The 12,614-nt window shown below is 35.2% G+C and overlaps 1 protein-coding gene and 1 pseudogene across 1 annotated transcript in view; both read right to left on the bottom strand.

Annotated features, from left to right (window-relative positions):
• The window catches only part of PAK2 (p21 (RAC1) activated kinase 2), an 80,945-nt gene that overhangs the window by 21,717 nt on the left and 46,614 nt on the right, over positions 1 to 12,614 (bottom strand). Inside the window, exons 3-10 of the mRNA XM_087818219.1 lie at positions 9,817 to 9,917; positions 9,267 to 9,414; positions 7,789 to 7,820; positions 6,734 to 6,841; positions 5,359 to 5,491; positions 3,913 to 3,976; positions 2,218 to 2,266; positions 1,590 to 1,702 (exon numbers count right to left, since the gene is read on the bottom strand). Coding sequence (XP_087674345.1) covers positions 1,590 to 1,702; positions 2,218 to 2,266; positions 3,913 to 3,976; positions 5,359 to 5,491; positions 6,734 to 6,841; positions 7,789 to 7,820; positions 9,267 to 9,414; positions 9,817 to 9,917 — 748 coding nt within the window. The remainder of the gene's footprint in view (positions 1 to 1,589; positions 1,703 to 2,217; positions 2,267 to 3,912; positions 3,977 to 5,358; positions 5,492 to 6,733; positions 6,842 to 7,788; positions 7,821 to 9,266; positions 9,415 to 9,816; positions 9,918 to 12,614) is intronic.
• LOC107527278 (large ribosomal subunit protein eL18 pseudogene) lies at positions 282 to 1,565 on the bottom strand (annotated as a pseudogene).

The following is a 12,614-nucleotide window of genomic DNA, read 5'->3' as shown; positions in this document are numbered from 1 at the left end:
AGCTAGGAAGACGACTAGAAAGCTGCTATGTAACAGCACAGAAAAATAACCGAGTGTCATCATGATTTTCCTGAATCACTTTAAGTTTGCCCACAATTGTAACTTGAGTGCATAGGTAGATTTATTCATCCTATTTTACAGATGAACAGACAGAAGCTTGGAGAGGTTAAGTAACTCACATCTACTTAAGGTCACATGGTTAGTAAGTGACAGAACCTGAATCTGAAGCCGAGTATAAACTGATTCTAAAGCTTATGGCTTTTCTTTTTTTCCCAGCATCCAAAAACTTTTTAATAACAAGGTAGGATCTAGGGTTAGTTTTTATAGCTGTGGCTGGCCCATCAGCCTCTTGCACACTTGAATTTCTGGCCCTTGGATCTTACGTAGGGTTTGGTGTGGCTGTGAGGGGTCCCTGGCGCCTTGCCAAAATGCCTGTACACCTCTGTCCATGCGAGGAAAGCAACACGGTGCCACAGTCCTTGGGGGAGCCCAGGGTCAGCTGGCTGAAGGTGAGGATCTTGCACCCAGCCTTGAAGTTGCAGCTCGGGGGTAGCTGTTCACACCAAGTGCTCACACCTTCAGTTTGGGCACCTCCTGGACATGCAGGTCATCAGCTATAGTCCCTACAACCACAGTGGTTCTGCCATCCAGGCCGGGAAGCTTCATTTTCCAGATCATCCGGGAAAGGCACAGAGGTGGCCAGTTGGTATGACTCATGAACAACATCTTCAGCACCACTTCGTTGAAGGTTCGTCTGGCGAGAAAACTGTATAGCTTGACCAACAGCCTTAGATAGATGTCCTGGCTCTTTGGCTCCTTGTACCAAACTTTTCCGTTTCTGTTGTGGTGGATGTCAACTCCCATGATGGTGCCTTCTGTTCCACAAGGTCCGGAAAGCTTATGGCTTTTCTTAACCACCATGATACACACTTAAAATACTTTAAAATGTATCTGGAAAGTTTATTTCTATGAACACAGTCCCCATTACTAGGGCTAACGTCTAAAAATGGGTTATCATTACCCCAAAACAAATTTAAATGTGGAAATAAGAAAATTACCTATAATCCCCTATCTCCAATATAATCAGTTATAATTCTCATTAACTTTCTATTGCTCTTCTTTCATTCACATGTATGTAATTGCTTCTAAAAAACACAAAATAGTTGTAAGATATGTTTTTTAACATCAACTCCTAAATTAAATGAGATTTTGATAGACATACTATTTGCTCATGAAAGCATTTGAAATAAAAATTCATCTAAAAGTTTAAAAACTGTGTGGCCTGTCACCTCTGTTAGTCAAGCTATGAATCACCTTCTCTTAACGTTTCTGCTTCTGAACATTTGTAATTAATATGAGCATCACCCGCAATGTCCTTCATTTAACTGCCTTCTCTCACTGGCCAAATGACATCTATGTAGAAAAAAGACCTGTTAAACGGCAATGTGCTATTTTTACCTCTCCTCCTCCTTCAAGCTTACTTTTCAACACTGACATTCTACTGTGATCTAAAGAGGCTATGCCCTAAAACCATGAGACTGAAAATGTCCACATTTTTGTCCCAATGCTTAAAAAATATTCATATTTACCTGTCCAAGAAGTTAACTATGTTGGGATTCTTTAATTCTTTCATCACCAGAATCTCATTAATGATCAATTCCTTCTTTGGCTGTTTCTGTAAATTAATCTGTTTGATAGCAACCTATGATGGAAACAGAATTTTTTAAAAATCAGAACAAGTTTCTTAATTCTCTTACAAAATCACAAATAACAAACAGTTAATGATTTAATTTACTGTATATAGTATATAATGAAATTATAATTTACTAATAGGTATACTTTTATTTCCACTCTGCCTATGCACAATGCTTTGTAATATATAGAGCCCAAATATTTTTAGATTTCTCTTGAAGCTGATTAATCTAAGGTCAGCCCAGTGCCAAGAATTAGTTCTTTTTCATTCCAAGCTAGGAAAATAATTTTTAAAATATCTGCTTATTTATGAAATAATGCATTAATTCCTTTTTTCCCCTTTAATAAGAAAAGTGCTATAAAGTTACATAGAATAGAAAAATAAATAAAATAAAATTACATAGAATAATTCTTTCAACATATTCAACTGAAAGAGAGATTCCTATTGATTATTCACAGGTTTATTTAGTTTCCTCCTATACTGAAAGCTAATGATTATACCCAGAACAATGAAAAAGTAGCTACCTCCTGTCCCAATGCCACATCAGTAGCAGTGAAAACTGTACCAGAAGCCCTAGGGGGAAAAAAGACACAACGAGATTTAAGGTTTCTAAATCACTACCATTTACAAAATCCAATGACTTTATACTTAGAACTGAAAAAGAATTAAACATTTAAGACTTAACATCTTTAACAAGAGTAAAAACAAAAGGGGGGGGGATAAGAAAAAGAGGTAATTCCTATGGCCAAAACTTATGTTAGAAATTTGTCACAAATTTCATGCCTACAAAAATGTAGGGAAAAAAGGTAAAGAAAAAGAAAACAGCAACATATACCCATAGATCCACTCCCCTGCTTAAAAATCAAAGAAGCACAAACAATTTGAAGGTTCTTGTGTGCCCTTTCCAAAGGTATCCTCTCTTCCTCCCAAAAGTAATCTGTATTTGTTGTTCATTTTGTATTTGATGTACACCATTCCATGCATTTCTCTATACTTTATCTATATTTAACATAATTTTTTAAACTATGTTTTTTAAAAACTGATTTTAGAGAAAGAGGAAGGGAGAGAGAGAGAGAAATATCAATCAGCTGCCTCCCGCATGCACCCCAACCAGAGATCAAACCTGCAACTTGGGCATGTGCCTGGACCAGGAATCAAACCAGCGACCCTTCAGTGCATGGGACAATGCTCAACCAAGCCACATGGGCCAGAGCTACCATAATTTTTAAACCTCACATAAATGATTTCACTTTATGTATTTTTTCTGCAATTTTCTTTTTAAACTCAACACTGGATTTGGGATGTTCATCCATATGGATAGATGTTATTCTTTCTTGTTTTTCTCCCCTTACTTTTTGTTAGATATCATTCTTGTTCATTAATTATTATTACATGTATTATTCAATGTATTATAATTCATCCATTATCATGCTTAAGAATGTTAAGATGATTCTCAAATTTTTGTTATTAAAACCAGTGCTGCAATTGAATTTAGTTTTTAAAAAGAAATTCGTAAGGAGACTTTCAAAAATAACTTAAGCTCTTTCTAAATTCACAGACCATTTTCCAGAGATTAATAACGTTAAAAATTCTAGATGTTCATCCATTTCTAAGCAACAGAAAATGAGTTTACTTAGTATAGTTTAAAAATACAAATTACTGGACAAAATCAGATGATTAGTAGACTCGATGGATGTAATTAAAATGTATGTTTTTATTGTCTATAATCTTGTAGTAAATGTTCTTATAGTCTTTTAAATATATTTGATGGGCAATTTTTCCACCCATCTAATCTCTTACCACCATTAGAAATACCATTTAAGAGGAAACAATGTACAGTTGAGCCCTGGCCAGGTAAGGTCACTTGGTTACAGCATCGTCCCAATACGCCAAGGTTGTGGGTTTGATCCTGGGTCAGGGTATGTACAAGAATCAACTGATAAATACATAAATAAGTGGAACAACAAATTGTTTGTTCCTTTCTCTTTCCTTTCCTCTCTTTCTAAAATCAATAAAAAGAAAAAAGAAACAATGTACAGTTGTGGCTAAGTACTACAGTTTTTTAATAGAATCTAGAAATAAATGCATTACTTACACAAATCTACGGACACCACTCATAGAATACTGTAAGTGCTCAATGTCAGCAGGCAAAAGAGATATCGTGCTGTACACCTAGTAAATACTGAGTATTGTGATAATACAGTCACACAAATACTTACCCTTGCCCAATTTTTTCATATCTTGTGTATTTTTTCTTAGGGTCGCCTATGCTCACAATAGTTCCTGTTTTAAACAAAAACAACAAAAAGTTATAAGCTCAGTTGAGCATTTTTAAATTATAAATTAATTCTGATATCATTATTCCTTTTAATAAATTCCATTGATTTTAGAGCAGTGGTTTTCAAACATAACATTAAGTTTCAAAAATACTGTATGTTTCAAACACAAAACACTAAAGAAACTTAAATATATAAATAATATCCAAACAAATAACCAACCCTAAGTGGCTTTTCTGACTCTTCCCATATATCTTTGATTTTACAATATATTTAGAAAACCACTTATTACTATAAAAACTACTCTAATATGAACTAATCACACATCTGTTTTAGAAAAGTTCACAAAGTTACAACTAAGACACAGGTTTTAAAGCTAGGCTGTTGGACATAAAACCATAACTTAGGTTCTTATTACCAGTAAGTGAAAACATGAGAAAACAACATTAAATTTTCACTTGCTCAAGGTAAAAGGAAATAGGAGCATAGCAAGGAAACTCACAAAAATAACTTGATTTTACACAGGTACCCAACCTGAAGTCTACAGTCACTATAATTATAGTATTTTTCCCTTGATCCCTCCATGTAGGTGTTCTTTATACTATAGTTGATGTAGACTTGTAAATCAGACATTACTGCTACCCTCTCCCTGGCACTGTATAAATTATTTCCAATGCTTGATCCAGGCCAATGATAGTTGATGGGTGAAAAAAATACATTTTGTGCCTACAAATAAATCCATACAGGAAGACCATTTTGTTTAGTTAGTTACAGTCATTTTGTACTCTCACACTGAAAAGCTATAGGTATGCATAAATATATATAAACTCTCTGCCCTGGCCAGTGTTGCTCAGTGGTCTAAGCATCAGCCCATGCATGAAGAGTTGAGGGTCTGATTCCCCATAGCGAGCACATGCCTGGGTTGCAGTTCATTCCCAGACCCTAGGGCTGGAGGCATGTGGGAGGCAATCTGTCTCTCTCACATCTATGTCTCTCGCTCCCCCCTCCCCTTCCCGCTCCCTCTGAAAAGCAATGGAAAAAATATCCTCAAGTGAGGATTAACAACAACTATATGTATATATATATTAACTTCCTTTGATAAAGTTCCCAACTATGTCCCTTAGATTTAGCCCTATAGGAAGTGTTGCTCCCAAAGGTAATGACTACTGCAGAGACATTGCTCACCAGTCAACACATAATAATAAATGAGCAAAGAAGAGTAATCTTTGAGTTTCACCAGATTTTAATTGAAGTCACTGTTCCTAGAAGACAATAATTTATTCTTTATGTCTTACGCCAAAATATAGGGTATAAATTAAAATCCATCTGGGCCAAATGTTTCAAGAGCTGTTAACAAATTCAGAATAATATAAAGTGTAGGAAACATACTTAATTTCTCCATAATCTCTTCATCTGTCATTTTGGTCTTCTTTTTCTGTTTGTCAGACGACTTGGCACCACCATCAACATTAGAATCACCAACTGGTGCAGGAATAGGGTCAATTACAGACCGTGTATAAATCTGCAGAGAAACAGTTAATTACTGAGATTTGAGGAAAAATATTTTTAAGTATTTTTACTGGCACACTATTCAGTTCTTTGAGTTTTAACCAAAATTAAAGTTGTCTCTGGTGTTCTAAAGAATGAGAATACTATTTTCAGATCTGTCTTATAAAAGACTTGTAACTAAGAAGAATAAATGTGAAACATTTTTCTCTGGCACATCATGTCTATCATTTAAATCTTTCTAGGAAAAGAGCAGATCCTTGAATGAAATTTAAGTGTAACCAGATCTACAGTGATTTACTAGTAATGAAGCAGCAAGAAGTTTAAAATCATGTTTTTACCACAAAGGAGAAATAAAGAGCAAAATAACAGAAACCTTGATGTTAAAATAACTATTAATCCCCCCCCAATATTTTTGCACAAATATGATTTCCACCATTTCATTTCCAACAGCCAGTTCTAGAATATAAAAAAAATAGAGCCCTGTTTCATTAGATCAGATGCAATGACAGTCCTAAGAGTTTACCTACCAACCACTCCCTCATGCCACTGCCCAGCACCTTCCCCTACTTTACTTGTATTATTAGTACAGGAGGAGGGACGGGTCCCTTTCTGTCTTCATCTAGTCATTATTGTTAAAATTCTACTATATCTGGTTAGGAATTCACTCTTAGCAGCCCCTTGAATGACACCAAGGCTTTGAGAGAAATGTAAACAGGAGATAAAATATATAATTCACTCCCAATAAATTCAATAAAAAAGAACAATGAGAAGTATTTGTATTTTAACTTTTAAAGAAGCCATTTGATTTTTTTTTTTTTTAAAAAGCTAGTTTTCTGATGAGTGGTCTTTAGGTAAAGAGCTTCTAATCAAATTTCCCCACACTAAAATATTTTAAGGATGAGGACTTTTTAAAATTGATCATTGAAACTCAAAAACAGACTGCTTTTTAAAACACACATGCACAGCCCTGGCCAGTGTGGCTCAGTGGTTGGAGCATTGCCCCATACACCTAAGGGTCTTAGGTTTGATTACAAATCAAGGGCAAGTACCTGGGTTGCGGGTTGGACCCCTGCCCCGGTCAGGGTGAGTTCGGGAGGCAACTGATCAGCGTGTCTCTCAATGTTTCTCCCCCTACCCCTCTCTCTCTAAAAATCAATGGGGAAAAAATATCCTTGGGTGAGGGTTAACAAAAACAAAAACCAAACAAAACATGTGCATGGACACACACAGCCCAATTCACTAATAAGACACTCACTGATTTTGTGTGATCTGGTCTTGGGGCAATAACAGGAGGAGCAGCCTCTTCATCATCATCATCTTCCTCTGTTACTACTGCTGATGTTTCTGATCCCTTGGTATTTAGCTGTATTTATCAAGAAGCAAAGTTAAGGAAGAGAAGTGAAATATAACAATATATTAAAATATGATTCTTTTAACATATTCGAAAAAAAAGGTTATTTTAATAGCTCATTTCAAAACAGTAAATCCTCACTTGCTCTAATCACTTAAAAAGTGAAGGCAATTCTGTAAGTAACGTAAGTTTATGAAATAAATATATATGATAAATATCAAGTACTCCTGAGAGAATTTATGCCCTTTACATAGTGAATTCTATACCCTTTAAACCAACCCTAAAAGTAAATAATCACTTTATTTATTAAGACCAATATAAGAATCCTCTAGGCTTTGTCATTTTCAGTTGTTTAAAACAGCTACATTCACCAGAAAAAAAATGTTGGCTAATGAAGCAAAAGAGAAAAGCATTAACTTTAATCAGAAATTATTATATGCCAGGGCTGTGCTAGGCTGTGCTAACTTTACATGTTACCCCATTTAATCTGCATATAATTCCAGGAGACTGTTTCCTTCTAACTCCGGAACTGAAAATAAAACAGTGACTTTGCAGGAGGTAACTGTGATTACATGATAACTTAAGATCAAGTTTCAGTTAACTCTAAAGACTGAAAATGACAGCCTTCTCTATTGTTCAGTATGTTTCCACCGTCTATATTGAGTGGAATGGTACCAGGGGAAAAGGCTAGCAAGTTCTTTGTATTCATGTTTACATACAGAAACATTACCAAAAGTATGCTCTAGATCATAATAAGTTTTAGTCACTTTGAGTGTCATATCAAGGATATTCTATTTAACACGGCTTCCTCAACCAATCAAGTGGCTAGCTAAAACATATATTAAATATTTATTTCTGATGGCTGTAATTTTATTTTAGAAAGCAAAATAAAAACTGAAATTTTGTTTTGGGTAACTTAAATTAGAACAAAAGCTATAAGAAATAACATATTAACTCACTGCAGGTGTTCCAGAAGCGAAGCCATCTTTCTCTGAGCATGAAACAGAAAATAATGCTAAGTTTACATTTCAAAAAATAAAGTGTCTAAAAAATAAACATAATAGAAAGCAGAGCAAGTAAAATGTGTAGACTGGTGTTAAGTCGAATTAAGTCTTGAGAAGAATGACAATATCAGCATTCAAACAAGAATTTATATAAGATCAAGTCAACAAATCTCCAATCTTAATGTAAATTTACTAAAATCATTGAACTGAATGGGTGAACTTTATAGCATGTAAATTGTACCTTAATGAAGTTATTAAAAAATTATTTTGAAACTATACCTGTCAATCTGTATTTATTAAACAAAAGTTTATTCACAACGATACTTTCTCCAAAAAATTGCCTATTGAGGAACTTAGTGCAACCATGCAGACAATGTGTGCAAAGGACAATTCTTGACATAAACTGTGATTGGTACAAAAGCAAATCCCTGAAGGCAAAACCAGTTCATAAAGACTAAATGTTAAAATTCATTCTGGAGTTTAGAAGAGTAAGTTTTGTTTTACTTATATGAAAGATATCATTTTCTGGTCACTGATTTTTAAAGTGATTAATTTACACAGAAAAGCTCTAGGGACAAGTTCAACCTTTTGCTAAGGATGTACTAGACTAGGAAAAAAAAGTCAAAATCATTTGCCAAGTGGTCTCTGTTTCTGCAATGATGAAATCAAATAAAGTACAATTAAAATTACATGTATGATTTTAGCTCAATCACATTGTTTTTAAAAGCTACATGTATGACTTTAGGGGACAGAGAAACACATTAAAAGACACCCTGGGACACAATTAGTAAAATCTACGCTAGAGAAATAAGACAAATTATCTTGTTTCTTTAACAAACAAATTGCAAGGAAAAGAGACCATGAGAACCAATATGAGGGAGAAGAAGCCTTAATATCAAAAAGGATTCAAGAGATATAGCAATCAACTGCAATGCATGAACTTTATTCCAACCCTGATTCAAACAAATAAACTTTTTTTAAATCCACTAATATTCCAGTTCTTACCTGATGATAGTTCAATTCTGAGGTATAAATTCTTTTAATCTAATGCTTATTTACATACATATGATGTTACAATTTAGTAAAACAACCCTCCTCCTGTCCCACTAACAATAAATATATTTCTAGTATGAACTGTAAATCAGCATCTTTCCCTTCTATTGCTGGAAGTCATTCAAAAATAAAGAGAAAAAACAACAAAGGCCAAAACATCCACTTCTGTCAAAATTAAGACATTAATATGATCCCCAGACTCCAAATTATGCATATTAGCTGTTCCAATCAGTTTATAAAAGGTAGATCTACGCAAGGGAAACAATGGAGACAAAATCCATAGCTTAGGTTTTTTTTCGTTTTCTAGAAGCAATCCTTTTATCTAGAAGAGCTTCACAACTCTGCAATCTCATCTGAAGTAGAACTGATTGATGTCTTACCTGGAGGGGTAAAGCTCAGATATTTCTGCTTCACCGTGTTGGAGTCATAGAACTTTAAGACATCCAACACAGCCTGAGGATTCTTCTTTTGCTCTAATTTGGTGATATTGGAAGTCTGTAATAATCGAGCCCACTGTTCTGGCATGCCCTAAAAACAAGACAGTCAGAAATTAGTTGTTCTGAATTGCTTTAATAAAATGAATTTCCAGAGATGACAAAATACATAAATCAATCTATATAACTACAGGTTTGACTAAAGGTCCAGTTTAAAGGACAGAGGGCACAGGCCTACATCTTGGCCCTGGCCAGGTAACTCACTTGGTTAGGCCTAGTTTTCTTAAAGGTCTATTTATCTAAATCTATTTTGCATAATTATAATAGTCCCAGCTCCCTAGAAAAAAGATACATCCATCCATAAACACTTTTAGAAGGGAAAAGCGATAAGAATTCATAATTCATATGTGTATAAAAAAGTTAACTTCAAACTTAACTACTGAATAGAAGAGCTTGAGTGATGATATGAAAGTCAGTCCCAACTAGGTAAACTTACAGTGAATTCTCCAGTAACAGCATCAAAGCCAACATGGATGGTGTGCTCAAAATCAGATGGAGGAGAAATTTCTGGCCGTTCCTTCTCTTTCTTCCTACTTCCTAAAGGGCAATAAAAAAAGAACCTATTTAAACAAAATTTAAAAGGGTATTCCTAATGTTTTATTTTTCCTAAGACATATTTTAAGAACAAAGTTATTCTAGAAAAGAGATTTCCCCTAAAGACAATGACTGATAAAAAACTGATGAAGTACAGTAACTAATCTTGTCATCAATCAAGGGTGGGGACAACCAGACAGTGTCCAGATTAAAGAGGCATACAGATTGGCACAGCACCAGGACTGATTAAAGGACAGAGGGCACAGGCCTACATCTTGGCCCTGGCAAGGTAACTCAGTTGGTTAGAGCATTGTCCTGATATGCCAAGGATTCAGGTTAGATTCCCATCAGGACACATGCAAGAATCAACCAATGAGTAGAACAACAAATCGATGTTTCTTTCTCTCTCTCTTAAATAAATCAATAAATAAAACTTTAAAAATAATAAAGGCCAACCATTTATATACCAAGCAATGTGGAAAACATATATCAAGCCTTATTTCCATTTGACTATATTCATCTAGAAAGAACAATTTACATTACTATGACTATATAGACGATATATGCGGTATAGACAAATAGTTTACAAAGATCATACCACCTTCCTTGTGCAACTCTAATCCTTCCTTTCTACTCAAGTTAGTAACTGCTACATTTTAAAGTTTCCCTGCTTTTCAGAAATTTTTGAAACACTTCTGCCACACACCTATCAGTGTTCTCTGTAAATTCAAACACATCAGTTCCTTTCTTTTTTTTAACTAGTCACCTTGCTCTCAGATCCCCGTTCCTATCAGCAGTTTATGCCTAGGCTTCTGGCACAGCTGTTGTCCTAGCACTTTCCTTCACCTCTGTCCTGTGCTAGAATCTATTTTCTAGATCCTGTGTTTTTCCTCTTCTTGGTTTATCTTTTGGTAATCTTTTACTATAAACATATTTAGGTTGAAAATGTTTTTCCCACCTCAAGATTTCTTCTGCCAGTGTTGCCATTTAGGTCAATGACATTTTGAACCACTGGATGCTCAACTTTATTGCAATGCTCTATCTTTATCTTTATGTCAACTCCATACTGCCTTGATTACTGAAATTTTAAAATAAGCATTGAGCCCGGCGGGGCGTGGCTCAGCGGTTGAGCGTCGACCTAGGATCCAGGCAATCGGGTTCGATTCCCAGTCAGGGCACATGCCTGGGTTGCGGGCTTGATCAATGACTCTCTCATCATTGATGTTTCTCTCTCTCTCTGAAATCAATAAAGATATATTTTTAAAAAATAAATAAATAAAATAAAATAAGCATTGAAACTACATAGTATAAGCCTTTTACTTTTTTCAAAGCTGCTTGTCTAGGTCCTTTGCATTTCCATGTGAATATTAGGATGAGCTTGACAATCTTACAAAAAGCCTGCTGGGGTTTTATTAGGATGGCACTGACTCTAACAATAATTTAGAGAACCGATTTCTTAACAATATTGAGTCTTCTAATCCATGAAAACAGTGAATCTTTCCATTTATTTATTTATTTCTCAGCAATGTTTTATAATTACCAGTGTACAGATTTGTCACTGCTTTTGTCAGATTTCTGCTTCATTATGTCAAAATTTCTGTTCCTACTGCAAATGGTACTTTTTAAGTTTTGATTTTCAACTGTTCATTGATGGCATATGGAAACATAATTGATTCTGTTTTTTAAAAAAAATATTTGATTTCACAGAGGGGAAGAGAGAGGGAGAGAGAAATATCAATGATGAGAGAGTCATTGATCAGCTGCCTTCTGCACATCCCCTTCTGGGGATCGAGCCCACAACCTGGACATGTGCCCTGACTGGGAATTGAACCTTGATCTCCTGGGTCATAGGTCGATGCTCAACTGCTGAGCCACGATGGCCGGGCTGATTCTTAAATATCAATCTTATATCTTAAAACTTTATTATAACTGGTGTTTTTGTAGCTATCACAGGATTTCCTATGAAAACTTGATCTGCTGTTGGTGAATAAAAACAGGTTTACTTCCTTCTCACTCTGGATTCCTTTTATTTCTTTTTCTTGCCTTACTGCACTGGCTAAAACCTCTAGTAGGCTGTTGAATAATAGTGGTGATGGGGCAAATCTTTGCAATCTTCCTGATCTTCGGGGGGAAAGAGTCATTTTTTCATCATTAAGTCTGACGCCAGTGGTAAGTTTTTAAAAGATGACTTTTATCGGGTTAAGGGCATTTCCTTCCATTATTCTAAGTTTGCTGAAAGTTTTTATCAGAAATGGATATTGGATTTTTTGTTTGTTTGGTTGGTTTTTTAGAGAGAGGAAGGGAGAGGGAGATGGGAGATAGACACATAGACACACACACACACACACACACACACACACACACACACACATTGATGTGAGAAACATCAATCAGTTGCCTCCCACAGGTATGTACACACCTGGACCTGGGATCGAACCTGCAACCTGGGCATGTGCCCTGATGGGAATCGAGCAGGTGACCTTTCAGTACATGGGACAACTCTTAACCAAATGAGCCATACTGGCCAGTGCTAGATATTGGATTTTGTCAAATGCTTCTTCTTTATCTACTGAGGTAAAACATATGGTTAATCTTTTCTTTTTTGTTAATATAGTGAATTACATCGATTTCCAAATGTTACATCAACCCTGAATTCCTGAAATAAAATTCACTTGCTGATAATGTATTACCCTTTTTATA

This window comes from Miniopterus natalensis, chromosome 6 (genome assembly GCF_054644295.1).
Source record: "Miniopterus natalensis isolate mMinNat1 chromosome 6, mMinNat1.hap1, whole genome shotgun sequence".
In the NCBI taxonomy this organism is placed as follows: Eukaryota; Metazoa; Chordata; class Mammalia; order Chiroptera; family Miniopteridae; genus Miniopterus; species Miniopterus natalensis.
The sequence above is the reverse complement of the archived record's forward strand: the minus strand, read 5'-3'. Positions and strand labels throughout refer to the sequence as shown.